General features: G+C 43.9%; 1 protein-coding gene across 5 annotated transcripts in view; it reads right to left on the reverse strand.

Annotated features, from left to right (window-relative positions):
• The window catches only part of RNF213 (ring finger protein 213), a 218,750-nt gene that overhangs the window by 156,631 nt on the left and 46,784 nt on the right, over nucleotides 1-15,335 (reverse strand). For all 5 annotated transcript variants that reach the window (XM_083181465.1, XM_083181462.1, XM_083181466.1 and 2 more), the window contains 2 exons: nucleotides 13,270-13,526; nucleotides 9,446-9,646 (listed from right to left, as the gene is read on the reverse strand). In XM_083181465.1, the coding sequence (XP_083037591.1) occupies nucleotides 9,446-9,646; nucleotides 13,270-13,526 (458 nt within the window). The remainder of the gene's footprint in view (nucleotides 1-9,445; nucleotides 9,647-13,269; nucleotides 13,527-15,335) is intronic.

Below are 15,335 nucleotides of genomic sequence, written 5' to 3' on the forward strand. Positions count from 1 at the left end.
TACAGCACTTGGGTTTGGCTGAAAGATACACACTACCACTGATAAAAGGGGTGTAGTATGGGGTTCCGACAGTCGGGATCCTGACAGTCATTAGCCCGACGTCGGGATCCCAACTGCCCGGACTCGGTGGATCACTGTGCGAGCCACTTATTGTATTCTCCCTCTACGGGGGTCGTGGACCCCCACGAGGGAAAATAGCGGGTGGTCATCAGGTACCCGGCTGTCTGCGTTTTGACAGTCGGGATCCCGACGTCGGGTAAATGACTGTCGGGATCCCGACTGTCGGGATCGCGTCCGGCACCCGATAAAAGATACACATTTATTAATTATACAAATATATTAACTTCATTAATGAGAATTCTCATAACAAATAAAACAATACTGAAATATTAAAATCAATTGATAAAATTGATGAAGAATGGATTCGGTTAGAAACTAGAATTTTGCTAACGAATTAGCTCCATAGAGTAATGGAAAAAAACAATTCACTGCTTCAGTTGTGTAGGTCTCAGAGACATTAATAGGATACATCCCCCTTGAAAGTCTTTGGTCATGGGACCTGAACCTGGTACTGACTGTTCTAATGAAACAACCATTTCAAACACTTGAGGAGATTTCACTAATGCTGGGTACACACCAGGACGACTAGGGCCCGATTCTGTCAATTTAGATCCAATTCCGACTATTCCGGTTGTATGCAGATTGTATGTACTATCGTGTGTTTTTGACATTTATTTGATCCGATTCCGATCCAATGCGCGTTCACGCCGCTCGTTTGGTCGCATCTTTGGTCCTACGTGCTGCAGGTAGGATCCGTCAATCCCAGGCCGACCGACCGTCAATCGTATGCAGATCGTGATTGTTTTTTGCCGCCTCCGTCGTCCGTCCGTCGGTGCGTCCGTCGTTTGATCCAGCCTATTTGAGTGGCATTTCCTAAACACTCCCCCGGCGCCATGTTTTTCCACATAGCAAACAGCGCTGGCGCAGCAGTTGGACTCTCCTTCTTGTCTCAGCTCCCAGAACAACAACCTGGTATGTTTGCACTCCCAATGCTCTCCTATGCATGCCCACTGTTGCCACCAATGTATATAGTGTGTATAGAGCACTGGTTTGTCAACCGTGCACCCGACCATGTCACTGTTTGCTCGGGTGGGCCCCATGTGTGTGTGTATACATATAACCAATGTCCACCATTGCAGTATTCCATGCACTCCTCTCTGCTAGGCCCCATTCACCTGTGTGTTTGTGTATATATAGATATATATGCATAAACCATTGTCCACCATTGCAGTATTCCATGCACTCCTCTCTGCTAGGCCCCATTCACCTGTGTGTGTGTGTTTGTGTATATATAGATATATATACATAAACCATTGTCCACCATTGCAGTATTCCATGCACTCCTCTCTGCTAGGCCCCATTCACCTGTGTGTGTGAATAGCAATCTGCACAATAAAATGTATAGTGGTTTTCATAAAAGTTTATTAACATTTTAAATACTTAAAACATAAGAACTAGGTAAACTGGTAACTATAACTATACAAATTTAAATATGAAACAAAACATGGGTATAACTATAACAACTAAAATGGTTTTAACTTTTTACAGTCCCAATGTCCAACGCAAAGGAACAAGAGTTTCTTGAAGGGTTTATTGAAAAATATCGTTCACACGAATGCCTGTGGCGAACAAAATCCAAGGAGTATTCAAACAAAATGAAAAGAAACCAAGCCTTGGAGGACTTGGCACGCTACAGTCTTCCATTTCACCCAGAGGCCAATGTTGAATGGGTGAGGAAACGCATCCAGAATCTGCGCACGGTGTTCTTAAAGGAACACAAGAAGGTGGAGGCTGCAAAGAAGTCTGGTGCTGGAGTCGACGAGATGTATCAAACATCGCTCTGGTACTATGATCGGTTGACATTCACCCTCAGCCAGGAGTCAATGAGGACAGGAGTAGTCCTTATGGTAGAACATGAAAACCAAGAAGTCATGGCGCAGGAGGAGGAGGAGAATTCGCAGTCTGCATCGGTGAGTCTATTTTTTTGGCTATCTAATTGATTCCTCCTGCCAATCCACAGCCCCCTCCCCATTAAAGTAGGCCATGTACTCTTCCCTCACCTGTTTGGCTCGTGCACTCCCTGTGTAGTGTTGTGTTGGGGTTTGCAAGGAGGATATCTGCACTACCTCCTCTGGCAGTTCTTGGTCTTCTTGGAGTGCTGTGCCTGTAGCCCTTTGCTGTGTGGCTTTTCTGCGGAGCAAATTGTGCAGGACACAGCACGCCGTGACAACCCAGTCAATTTTGTCCACCCTCAGGTTAATGGCAGTGTGGAAAATGCGAAACCGGCTAGCCAGGATGCCAAAAGCATTTTCCACAACACGCCGTGCCCTGGATAGCCTGTAGTTAAAGATCCTTTTGTCATGGTTCAGGCCCCTTTGCGCATATGGCTTCATGACATGCTCGTGCAGGCCAAAAGCCTTGTCTGCCACAAACACAAAGTTAAGCCCCTGTTTAGTTTCCTGGACAGACGGCAAGTGAAGTGTGTTCGCTATGAGCCTTTCGTAGAACTTTGTGTCCTTGAAAGTGCCACCATCCGATGCACGGCCATTCCTTCCTACATCCAGGAAGATAAACTCATAGTTCGCATTAACAACAGCCATTAGTACAATGCTAAAATAGCCCTTGTAATTAAAATAGTAGGAACCACTATTGATAGGCTGGGCTATGCGGACATGTTTGCCATCAATGGCTCCACCGCAATTTGGAAAGTTCCATCGCTGTTCAAACTCCTCTGCGATGACTTTCCATTCATTCACGCTGGTAGGGAACTGAAATTAGAAGTAAATAGAATTGATTAGTAAACATGTTCAATTTTTTTACAGCTTGGTGACTACCCACCTGCAACCCCAGACCTATCTGTCCTATCTGAGAATGCATGCACATCGAACGAAGTTCCTACTCCGGCACACACTCCGCCACCCACCCTGGAACCCACTCCACCACTCCCCCGTGCCAAAAAAATGCGTGGCAAAGGAAAAAAAGGAGAAGCATCAGCACATGAAGAATTTATGATGCGGGCACATCAAGTCCTGCAAAGAAACCCGGACAAACATGACAACTACTTCACTTATGTGGCAGAGTGTGTTCGCAACATGGCTCTGGACCAGCAACTTACTTTTGAAAAGTTATGCATGGAGTTGGTGTATAATGGCAGTTTAGGGTATCTCAACAGTGGCACTAAAATAGTTGGCATGGGTAGTGCACCAGACACACCACTGTCATTAGAATCACCAGTGCCTACTCCGCCTGCCACCGTAGCAGGCCAGTCGAGCACAATTCCAACACATACCCAGTCAACACCTACACAGCCTTCTCAACCCCCCCAGTACCGTCAATTCTACAGTTCTTTACTGATAGAAGATCCAGAGTCTCCTGTTTTTGAGGATCTGTCTTAAAAAATAGGCTATTTTATCATTTACCATCGACATGGTCTCAGCTGCAGGTATGTGATGGCCACTGCTCACATGGCGTATGGCGCACATCAATGGGGCCGGGACCATTGCATCTGCGCCATGTGGGCCGCAGCCTTTACATATCTGCAGCAGACATCCTCTGCCACACAAGGGCCACAGTGTGTTTTTTTTGTTTATTTATATGCTGCTACCTGTACCTGCATTACCAGAGGGAGAACAGGATTCTCCTCAATCTGGATAGCAAACTCCATTTATTGCCCTTTTGTCTTTGCCAATAGTATGGGGTACTGTGCGGCAGACATGGTCTCAGCTGCAGGTATGTGATGGCCACTGCTTACATGGCGTATGGCGCACATCAATGGGGCCGGGGCCATTGCATCTGCGCCATGTGGGCCGCAGCCTTTACATATCTGCAGCAGACATCCTCTGCCACACAGTACCTTATCCCTACTGTTGTAAGGGCCTGTTCCAGAAGTTACTAGAGTGTGTTTTTTTATATGCTGCTACCTGTACCTGCATTACCAGAGGGAGAACAGGATTCTCCTCAATCTGGAGAGCAAACTCCATTTATTGCCCTTTTTTCTTTACCAATAGTATGGGGTACTGTGCGGCAGACATGGTCTCAGCTGCAGGTATGTGATGGCCACTGCTCACATGTCGTATGGCGCACATCAATGGGGCCGGGGCCATTGCATCTGCGCCATGCGCCATGTGGGCCGCAGCCTTTACTTATCTGCGGCAGACATCCTCTGCCACACAGTAGCCCGTACTTATTGGGAAAGTTTAAACTGGGTCATACATACTTAAATCTTTATATAGTGTGTGTTTTTGTACAATATCTTTTATATATGGTATTATAATATATTTGTGTTGACACAATCTATTTACTATTTTACATGTTTTAACTATGAAAGGCCTAAAAAACCTGTTTCTGTCCGAGGCCTAAATTTTAAATAAAAATATTTTGTTTGCACAATAAAGTGTACGGTGTATATTTCATCCTTACCTTGCAATACTGGTACTGCAGCACCTTCACAATGGCTTTGCAGGTCTCCGGGATGATGAGGCCCAAAGCTTGCGGGGAGATGAGGGATCCAAACTTTAGGTCAGCAAGAGACCGTCCTGTCGCCAGAAACCTCAGGGTCACCACCAGCCGTTCCTCAGCAGGGATAGCCATGCGATACTTGGTATCCTGCTTCTCGATGTGGGGAGTCACCAGACGCAGCAATTCCTGGAATGTGGCATCATCCATCCTCAAGAAGTTACGAAAATCGTCTGGGTTATTCTCCCTGATGTCCCTGAGCAGTGGCATGTGCGAACGAGTCTGACGCTGAAGAAGCCACTGCTTTGTCCAGCATGACCTTTCTCTCCTGCGCTGGGCTCTCTGACGCCTGAGCTTCAAAACTGCATAATAGAGCAGGTACTGTTGCTGGTGACTACCCATCACTGCATTCTCCATAGTGCAGGGTTAAAAGACACTTTGTAATGGCAGGCAAAACAAAGTAATGTGTAAATAGCTATGTCCAGCGTTCAGCAGGTATAAACCAAGCCTCACTAGTAACAAAGCAGAAATACACTGGTTTAAAATGGCTGCTGCTATTCCTATCCCCCTCTGCTAGTCCAGCCCCTTCATTCAAATTTCAAAGGCCAATCTGACGACGGTCGCATGTGTTCTTGCAAAAAAAAAAAAAAAACAGTGATCCGACCGTCTTAACGACCATCGCGGGCACATCGGGATCGGATCTAGATCGTTCCGCCAAAAAACCACAATTTTTGCTAATCGTTTGCTGGGGACTGCCTGGGAGCTCCCGGGAAGTCCAAGGGAAATCGTTCCATGGTCGTCTATCGGTCGTGAACGACGGTGGTCGTCCTGGTGTGTACCCTACATTAAACTGCTTACTTGGAAGATTGTATTTCTAGTGGCGATTACATCATCCAGGAGAGTGAGTGAAATCCAGGCTCTCTGGATAAAAGAACCATGGGCCTTATTCAGATCTGAGCTCAGTAGAAATTTGTTTGGAAAATGGGCAAAACCATGTGCACTACTGAAGGTTATGTCTGCCTTTCTTATTGGGTGTGGATCATATTATCGACCAGACTTAAGTCGACAGTGATTAGGTCGATACCTTTGGGTCGACAGGCAGCAAGGTCGACAGGGTTCTAGGTCGACATGGGACAAGATCGACATGGGTTTAGGTCGACAAATGCGTTAGGTTGACATGGGTTAGGTCGACATGGTTTTTTTCATAGTTTTTTTAACCGAATGTCAACACAGCCGACATGGACACAGTTGGAAGTCAACTGCAGCCCCTCCCTTCGCTCGCAATGCTTCGGGCACGGTGCCTCGCTGCACTTGGCACACTATTTTATTCTCATACAACGCCCTAGTGGATGGTAGGGCATGAAATACCGCCTGTCGGCACATGTCAGCTGAAAAAACTGTGAAAAACCCACGTCAACCTCACGACCTGACGACCTATCCCATGTCGACCTAACACATATGTCTACCTAAATCCATGTCGACTTTCAAGCCTGTCGACCCAACGGTGTCAACCTAATGACTGTTGACCTAAGTCTGGTTGACAATACGACTGTATCCCTTCATATTAACCAGGAGATCTTGTTACCTAGTTTCTTCCCGAATCCGGTAGATGATGAGCAGAGAGCCTGGTACAGGTTAGACATGGTGCGGGCAATATCCATATACATTGAAAGAACCAAGGTGTTTTTTAAATAAAGACCATCTATTCATTATACCGGAACATCCAAGAAAGGGTTTGGCTCCAGCAAAACAGACAATTTAGCATTGGATCAGAGATGTGATTGTATTTACCTATAACCAGGAAGGCAAGGTGGCACCTCCAGTAATTAAGGCACATTCAACTAGGGCAGTATCCACATCATGGGCTAGAAGGGCCAAAGCGTCAGTGACTGATCTGCCAAGTGGCGACATGGTCATCAGCTCATACTTTCACTAACCATTATGCGTTAAATATTTCTACTGCCCACTTTGGGAGTCATGTTCTCCAGGAGGCTTTGTCAGTAAAATAAACTTCTCTGTGAATGAAAAATTTTTTGGGCATGCATTATGTTCTCCCTCCCTCTTGGTTCAGCTTGGGTACATCCCAGCTCAGATGAGATCGGCTCCATCTATATAATACCACTATAGTAGAACGTACTGTGCACTATATTACAACATATAATACACTATAGTAGTAGACCATATAATACACTATAGTATAACATATAGTACAATACAACACACTGTACTACAGTATATTACAACATTTCAGTCAGATACAACACATTGTTCACTATATTACAACATATATTACACTATAGTACAACACATTGTGCACTATACCACAACATATATTACACTATAGTACACTACCACATATAGTACGATACAACACACTGTGCACTATATTACAACATACAATAGACTAAAGTACAACATATACAGGTACAAGTCCGATTTTCCAGCAACCTCTTTTAATCCGGATACATCAGGTGCTGAGCGCAGTTAGGATTTGGGAGGGTTTAGAGGACAGCGGAAGGGAGCGCTGCTGGTAGGAGAAGCACGCAACTGGCACTGGAAGTCCTGCTGCCGAGTGTGGTGTGGAAGAGAAGCAGTGTTTCTGGCTGACAGAAGGAGCGCAGGAGAGAGCCATGGACGGATGGACTGCAGGAGAGAGCCGCGGAGGGTAAACCGGATGCGGGGATGCGTGGGGGGAGTCGGCTTTGAGGGGGGGACACCAGGTGCGGGAGACAGACTCAACAAAGTTAAAGCACAGATAATCCGGCACACTGCTGGAACCGAGGGTGCAGGATTATCGGTGCTCTACCTGTAGTACAATACAACACAACACACTATAATACACTACAAGACAACATATAGTACAATACAACACACTGTGCACTATATTACAACATATAGTACAACCGACTTGTTCATACTTTACCATCCCAGTTGTCATGCGAGGGGACGTGGTACAATAATACAGTGTCCATGTTGACATTATAACGGTGTCAGTATTTTAACATTTTTGGCATTATGCTCATTATATATTGACGGGAGGCAATTCAACCGTCGGAATAATGTATGTCTCGGGATATTGACTACAGGTATTTACACCCTGCCGGTACTGAATCCTGTTTACACTATAACTATATTAGTACAGTAATGCACACTATGCACTAAAGTACAACATATAGTACAGCACAACAACATTTAGGGTGGTATTTAATCCAGGATTCGGACTGTCGTAACATACCAACAGTCGGAATCACAGGCCGTTTTCGTCCAGCTTTGCAGGTATTCGACTGTCAGAATTCAATGTTCCACCTGTTGACTGTTAAAAAGGGGACGAGTCAGCAAAAACAGCAGCAAATTGTCAAACAATTGACAATTTGCCACAAACTCAACAATCCACGGCCGTTTGTGACAAAACAGATCCAGTTTTAAAGTCTGACCTGTTTTGTCGAATTCTGCCTTCAATGCTGTCAGAAACGGCAGCATTGAATAGGCGGCGGGTGCAATTTACCCTGTTGGAATTAGCGCCCGACATTGAATACCCCCCAATGTACAGTACAGCACACTGTGCGCTATAGTACAACCTATAGTAAAGCACAACAACATATAGTACAATACAGCACACTGCACTTAAGTACAACATATACTACAGTACAGCATACTGAATTAAGTACAGCATATACTACAGTACAGCACATTACACTAAAGTACAATATGTAGTACAGCACACTGCACTAAAGTACAACATATAGTACAGTCCAGCACACTGCACTAAAATACAACATATACTACAGTCCAGCACACTGCACTAAAATACAACATATACTACAGTCCAGCACACTGCACTAAAGTACAACATATACTACAGTGCAGCACACTGCACTAAAATACAACATATACTACAGTCCAGCACACTGCACTAAAGTACAACATATAGTCCAGCACACTGCACTAAAGTACAACATATAGTCCAGCACACTGCACTAAAAGTACAACATATACAGTTGTACGGTTCATATGTTTATTAAAATGTAAAATGTGATAAAACTATAGCAGGTCTTATTTTCCTTTACCATCACTGTTGAGCTGATTTCCCTGCTTGGAAAGAAATAGAGATGGAACACACATGGGACATAACTTCTGCAATTAGGTTTCTGAGACCATTACGTTTTCTATGAACATTGCTATAAGCACATATGTAATTGGGGGAGTGTGGGGCAACTGTTCTTTTGCATATATTTGAAGTAAGATGCTTTGCTTTTTGCACAGGCTGTGGGGGTTATTCAGTTTGCTGAGCTGCTAAATTGCAGAAACCTGCGATCAGGTAATCGCTGCCTAGACAGAGTAAAATCGTGCCATGCGCAAGCCTGCAAATTAATGTGCACGGCTTGCGAAAAAGACACAGATCTGCAATTAGCAGCAAATCCATACGCAAGACTTCACCGGCAGCTGCGATAGAAAGAGGCTGTTCGGGGACGGAGGTGTCATCACACCCCTTCCCTGAAAATGTCTGGGCATGCCTGCGCTTACCCGGACATTTTCAGAAAACGGCCAGTTACCACCCCCAAACACCACATTTAAGTTGATCAATCATCCTGTGATAAAATCAACAGGAATTTATCGCAGGATGGCTTCATGCATGCGCAGTCATTTGATTATCGCCCGGCCTGCCACTTTGCAGCTGCGCAATCAGTTCTGTATCACCTGCAATATTACGCACCTGTAGAGATTTTGTTTTTTCTACAATAATAATTGTGCACACAAGCAGCAGAGTGCTATACACGGCTCTGATAAGGTTCAACAGGTGGAATGTGGAAACTGAGGTGTCAACTAATTGTTAAGAGCAGCAAAGACATTACCTAACCCTTCATCTGAACAAACTGTTGTGTAAGGAACATTTAGGACACTTCCATGTTAAAAATATCAACACAATTACCCGTCAGATGTTTTCAATGCATCATACTCCAAACCGTCAAGACCAGCCCATATATCTTCTTGGTTTAAGTTGGGGGTCACAAGAGTTTTCTCCAGGTTAGAAACAGCAGCAAATGTGTGTAGGACTGGCAGTACCCACACCCAGTGACCAACATTTGAGTCAATGCAAATTCTGCATAGCTGTGCCAAATATGTATGCATCCTGCAACAATAAAATAAAATAAACCACAACTAATCAGCATACATACAGTATACAGCACTACAATACATTGGGCAGTATTCAATGCTCCTAGTTCGTAGTTTTTTCCGGCGACAGACCCTCCTCTCAACAAAAATGGTCCTCGCCCTCTTTTTGGTTCCCCAAAAATTAACAGCAAGCTTTGCCCTGCTCACTGCTTGGTCCTCACCATTGTTCGCTGTTGTTTTCTTATGGGAAATTTTGTGTACCTTGCCGTTTGTGTATTCAATGCTAAAACGGAGAACGTTGCTTGCTTTTTTTTTTGGTATGCCTCTCTATTTTGCTCACTGCATTTTTTTTAGGTGAACTCATCTTAAGTACTTATATTATTTTTTTTCTTTAGAAGTGCCACATTATACATATATATATATATATATATATAGTTTAAGATGCCAGCACTCGCAATCCTCCATATACATCAGCAGGGGTGCAAATCTTTAGGCTAAGCAGTCCAGGGGGTATAGCCAATATACAATATTTTTATGTAAAGAGCACTCACCAGTCTTCTTTAAGCCAGATAGTGAAAGTTTAATAATACATCACCATATCAAAAAAATCCCATGTCGACGTTTCGAGCTGATGTCAGCCCTTTGTCAAGACCACACACAATGTCGGAAACACCACCGTAGCAGGCATGCTACGGTGGTGTTTCCGACATTGTGTGTGGTCTTGACAAAGGGATTTTTTTGATATGGTGATGTATTATTAAACTTTCACTATCTGGCTTAAAGAAGACTGGTGAGTGCTCTTTACATAAAAATATTATATATATATATATATATATATATATATATATATATATATATATATATATATATATATATATATATATATATATATATTTGTGGTAATTATTTTTATCCCCCCATGAGGATTTTCATCACTGTTTATTCTACCCATGATTCACCTCTTCTTCCTCACTCCTTCGTTTGGCCTTTGAGGTAATACACAGATACACCGGCGCATGTGTCAATGAGTAATGAATGCACATGTGCACCTGCCGGGTTACCTGGAAAACTGTGTGGGGTCCCCTGAGAACCCCTGGACTATACGATGTCAAACGATCATCCTGATAGTTGTAAGAAAAATTGGAAGTTGTTGTTGGAGGATCCTATCCTGGTGATTATTCTTCCAAAAACTATAGACGAGCTGCTAATCTAAAAGATAAACTGGTTGCCAGCGCATTCCCAATACAGTCCACTGGTGTATTAACGCGAAATAAGGGTTTCCACCGCTGTGGAGATTGCAGCATGTGTAAATCCTGTCCATCATCCATAAGGAAGTTTACCGAAATTAACTTGAATAACCGTATTTTTAAGCCTCAACAATTCATTACTTGTAACTCGAATTACGTGGTTTATGCCATTTGGTGTTCTTGCAATAAAATCTATGTCGGCAAGACAAAAAGAAATGTAAAAGTACGACTTGCTGAACAAGTTAGGAATATTAAAAAAGGATACAAGGAACATCTATTTTCCCTACATTTTAAGGAACCTCATAAGTGTTCCACAAATTCCATTACAGGCTTTTGGGGCTTAGAAGCTGTTAAAACCAATTGGCGTTCTATAAACAGAGATATTCGCCTAGCCAAAACAGAAATGGATTTTTAATTTATCATCATTATTTCCCATCTGGCATAAACCACGAATTCGAGCTCAAATGGTTTTTATGAATCCCTTGATATTACGTATGTAACCCTTTTATTACAGGTTGAGTATCCCGTATCCGTATATCTATTATCCGAATTATTCCAAAAACCGTGGTTTTTGGAATCATTCGAATTTTTTTTTTTTTTTACCCTCCCTAACCCTCTTTTTATACTTACCAAGTCCCAGGGCGTCCACAGCAGGCCTCCGGCATCTTCTCCAGGGTCTCCAGCGGTCCCAGGAATGCATTGCGCGAGTGTGCGCGCGCGCCGGTGACGTCACCGGTGCGCGCGCACACTCGCGCAATGCATTCCTGGGACCGCTGGAGACCAGGAGAAGATGCCGGAGGCCTGCTGTGGACGCCCGGGGACTGCGCGGACGCCGAGGGACGCCTGGGGACCATCAGGGGACAGGTAAGTATGGCTTAAAAAAAAATATTCTAAAAACCGGAAAATTCCCCTATCCGAAATGCTCGCGGTCCCGAGCATTTCGGATAGGGGATACTCAACCTGTATTTGTATAAAAAAAAAAACCCATGCGATCCTCATGAGATTTTGACTATATAGTCAAAATCTCATGCAGACTGTACCCGTGTGTACACACCATAAGGGTCAGTTATGTGGTAAGGGACAGGATTCCCTTCTTTTTATTCAGTACACATCAGGGATGATGATAACTGGCTAAAGCCCAGTTGAAACGGCTGTCGGGACAGCCATTGTTGCTTTTTACCTGCACTTGGAATAAACTTCTTACTTTCTTCACCTGAAATTCGCCTGAGTGCTGGTCTTCATCCTTTTGTGGGGGGGTAAGTGTACTGCATTTCTACAATACAGACCTGGCACCGGCAAGTACGCATCTCTGTGGAGTGCCGTCCTGCAAACCCACCCTTCTTTTTATTCACATATGTTATGATGGTCAGCCACCAGCATTGGTTTTGTCTATTGCATTCACCACAAATAATGTGTATTGGCCTAGGTTCACCAACCGAGGGCACCCTTATAAAGGGCCCCTTACACTTGTGAGATTTTGTGAGATTTTACCTAATTCAGGTGGATTGGGTCAATTTATCTGACAAAATCTTATGTGTCTGATGTGTAGGACCCAATGCACAATCCCGTGCCATTGGGTATAACCAAGAGATTGCAAGAGATTATTCCTCCTGCACATAGGATAAATCTCGAGTCAATCAGGTCCAACTTGTTGGACAAGAGTAAGGGGGCTTTAAGAGTGGTGAGGCACCCCAGGGTGCCACAGCACACAGTTTTGGAACCATTGCATTAAATTTTCATGGTAGACATTTTCTATTGAAAACAAATCAAGCAAGGAACTATCAATTGTCAAGATGCCAATGTACTCACCTACTGTAAATTACATCAAAATGAAATCATAACACAGGGGTTCCCAATCTTTTTCTAATCACAGCACCCTAGAGCAAAGGTTCTCAAACTCGGTCCTCAGGACCCCACACGGTGCATGTTTTGCAGGTCTCCTGCAGGTCGCAAGTGAAGTAATTAGCTGTACCTGTGCATCTTTTGAAATGTGTCAATGAGTAATGAATGCACCTGCCGGGTGGCCTGGAAAACGTGAACTGTGTGGGGTCGAGAGGACAGAGTTTGAGAACCCCCTGCCCTAGAGTATCAGAATTTTTCTAAGGCACCCCTAGGCCCCCAAAAATATATATCAAATTAAGTAGATTGTGTTTATATGTGCTTCTTAGGTTCATTTATGTGGTAAAGGGCAGGATTTGGTTCAGATTGTACACATTTTATGATTGGCAGCCACCAGCACTGGTTTTGTCCAGAAATAATTGATCATAAATAATTTGAATTGGTCCTGGACCACCAACCCGAGGCACCCCTGCAAGTGTCCCGAGGCACCCCAGGCGCACAGTTTGGGAACCACTGTCATAACACAATTATCGAGAAACGAAATATAACTTACTCTGGATATTTAGAAAACAAGACCTTTGCATTCTGAAGTTCACCCAACATCTCTTCTCTGGGCTTGTTATCCAGGCACAGAACAGAGCAAATCTCTGCAAGATGGTTTTTATCAGTGTAAACCTGGTAAGTGTGTACTACCTTGATGCAAATCAACCCTGCTATTATCTTGCTTTGTATATCTTTTTTTTCAAGTTGCCTCTTATTAAGGAAAGGTTCACACATTACATGGAGATATGTTGAAATCAGTGAGCATACCTAAATGGCAGAAAAAAATTGTGTCACTGTATGATCAAGAAAACATTAAGTACTGTATATCCCACCAAAACTCTGTCATTTGATTTTTAAAATGTTTTAAGTAAAGCAAACATATTGTATACATGTTTTGGTACTTGTTTCCTAGCACGGCGCCCATCGGGTCCCATCGCATACCTTAAGTTAAGGTATGCGATGGGACCCGACCAACCCGATTTCTGGGCTTTTTTTTACCTTTCCCGACAATTGTAAAATCGGGTCCATCGCATGCCATTATAATGGCATGCAATGCGACCGACCCGATTTTACATTACATTGTATGCATTGTATTCAATGTTAAATTTCTATGTAAAATCGGGTCCATTGTATTCCATTATAATGGCATACAATGCGACCAATGCGATGGACCCGATTTTACATAGGGAACAATGTTAAATGGCCCACCATACCCGATTTTTGATTGTATACCCACCCTGATGGGTAATTTTTATGTCAAATGCCCCCCTATTGTTAGCGCCACCCCACGATGAACGCCAACCCGAAGCGTGGCGAGCGCAGCGGTACGCATCCTACGACCTTTTCATACCCCCACTATCCACGTCGGCGTGGAGTTGACTTTATATAGTGTGGCGAGCGCAGTGAGCCACCGAGCCCAAAGCGCGGCGATCGCAGCGAGACCCGCAAGGGGACGCGTAATACCTGTGAAGTCATGCGCGTCCGCTCGCCACGCTTCGGGCTCGGTGGCTCACTGCGCTCGCCACACTATATAGAATCAACTCCAAGCCGACGTGGATAGTGGGGGTATGAAAATGTCGGAGGACGCGTACCGCCGCCCCTCGCAGGCTCGCTGCGCTTGCCGCGCTTCGGGTTGGCGTTCATCGTGGGGTGCCGTTAACAATGGGGGGGCATTTGACCCATCAGGGTGGGTATACAATGAAAATTGGGTCTCAGGGACCATTTTACATTGGTTCCAATGTAAAAATCGGGTCGGTCGCATCGCATGCAATTTGGTTGCATGCGATGCGATCGACCTGATTTTTTCTGACCCGATGGATACAATTAAAATCGTTGGCGCCGTGCTAGGAAACAAGTACCCAGATTTTACATGTAGTTTTATTAAGAAATCGTCAAACAAAAAATCAAAGCATTAGTCATAACAACAAAATAGACAAGATACACCACATACATAATGCACAAAGGTGGGAAATAACAGGTTAAGGGCCGTATTCAATGTTGTGCGAAAATGGTTATGTTTACGATTTTTCGCACCTTTCTCTTCTTTCGGTACACTGACGCGATTACTAATTTCGATTTTTCGTGTATTCAAAGTTTCGTTTTCGTGGAACGCCTAAATGCGTAAACTAACCAATGAAGTGAAAACTGGGCGTTTCGTTTTCGCTACCCAGCCTCGCCCGTTTACTATATAAGGAAGAGTACTGCGTAGTGTACTGCGTAGTTTACCCTCCATTTTGGAACACTGCGGAGCGCTGATTTGTATCGTGGACTGTGTGCTGGAAAAGCATATCCAAACGAAGGCAGAGCACTGGAATCACTCGCGGTCTTGAGGTTAACCTTTTTTTTAAAACTGAGTGTAATGTAATTGTTTTATTTTGTTTGCATATGTTTTTTATGATGACAAGTGTGCAGGGATGAATTCCAGTTTTGGGGTGGCCGGTTTGATAGATTTGACAATTCTAAAATGCAATTTTAGAATGTATGTTTTTTGTGAAATTGCGGTTTGCTGTTTTATTGTGCAGGTTTGGGGTGTCCTTTTTTTTGCGCCAAAGATCAGGGTGTGGCTCTTAGCCTACT

Source organism: Crinia signifera, chromosome 4, assembly GCF_055691185.1.
Source record: "Crinia signifera chromosome 4, ASM5569118v1, whole genome shotgun sequence".
Taxonomy (NCBI): domain Eukaryota; kingdom Metazoa; phylum Chordata; class Amphibia; order Anura; family Myobatrachidae; genus Crinia; species Crinia signifera.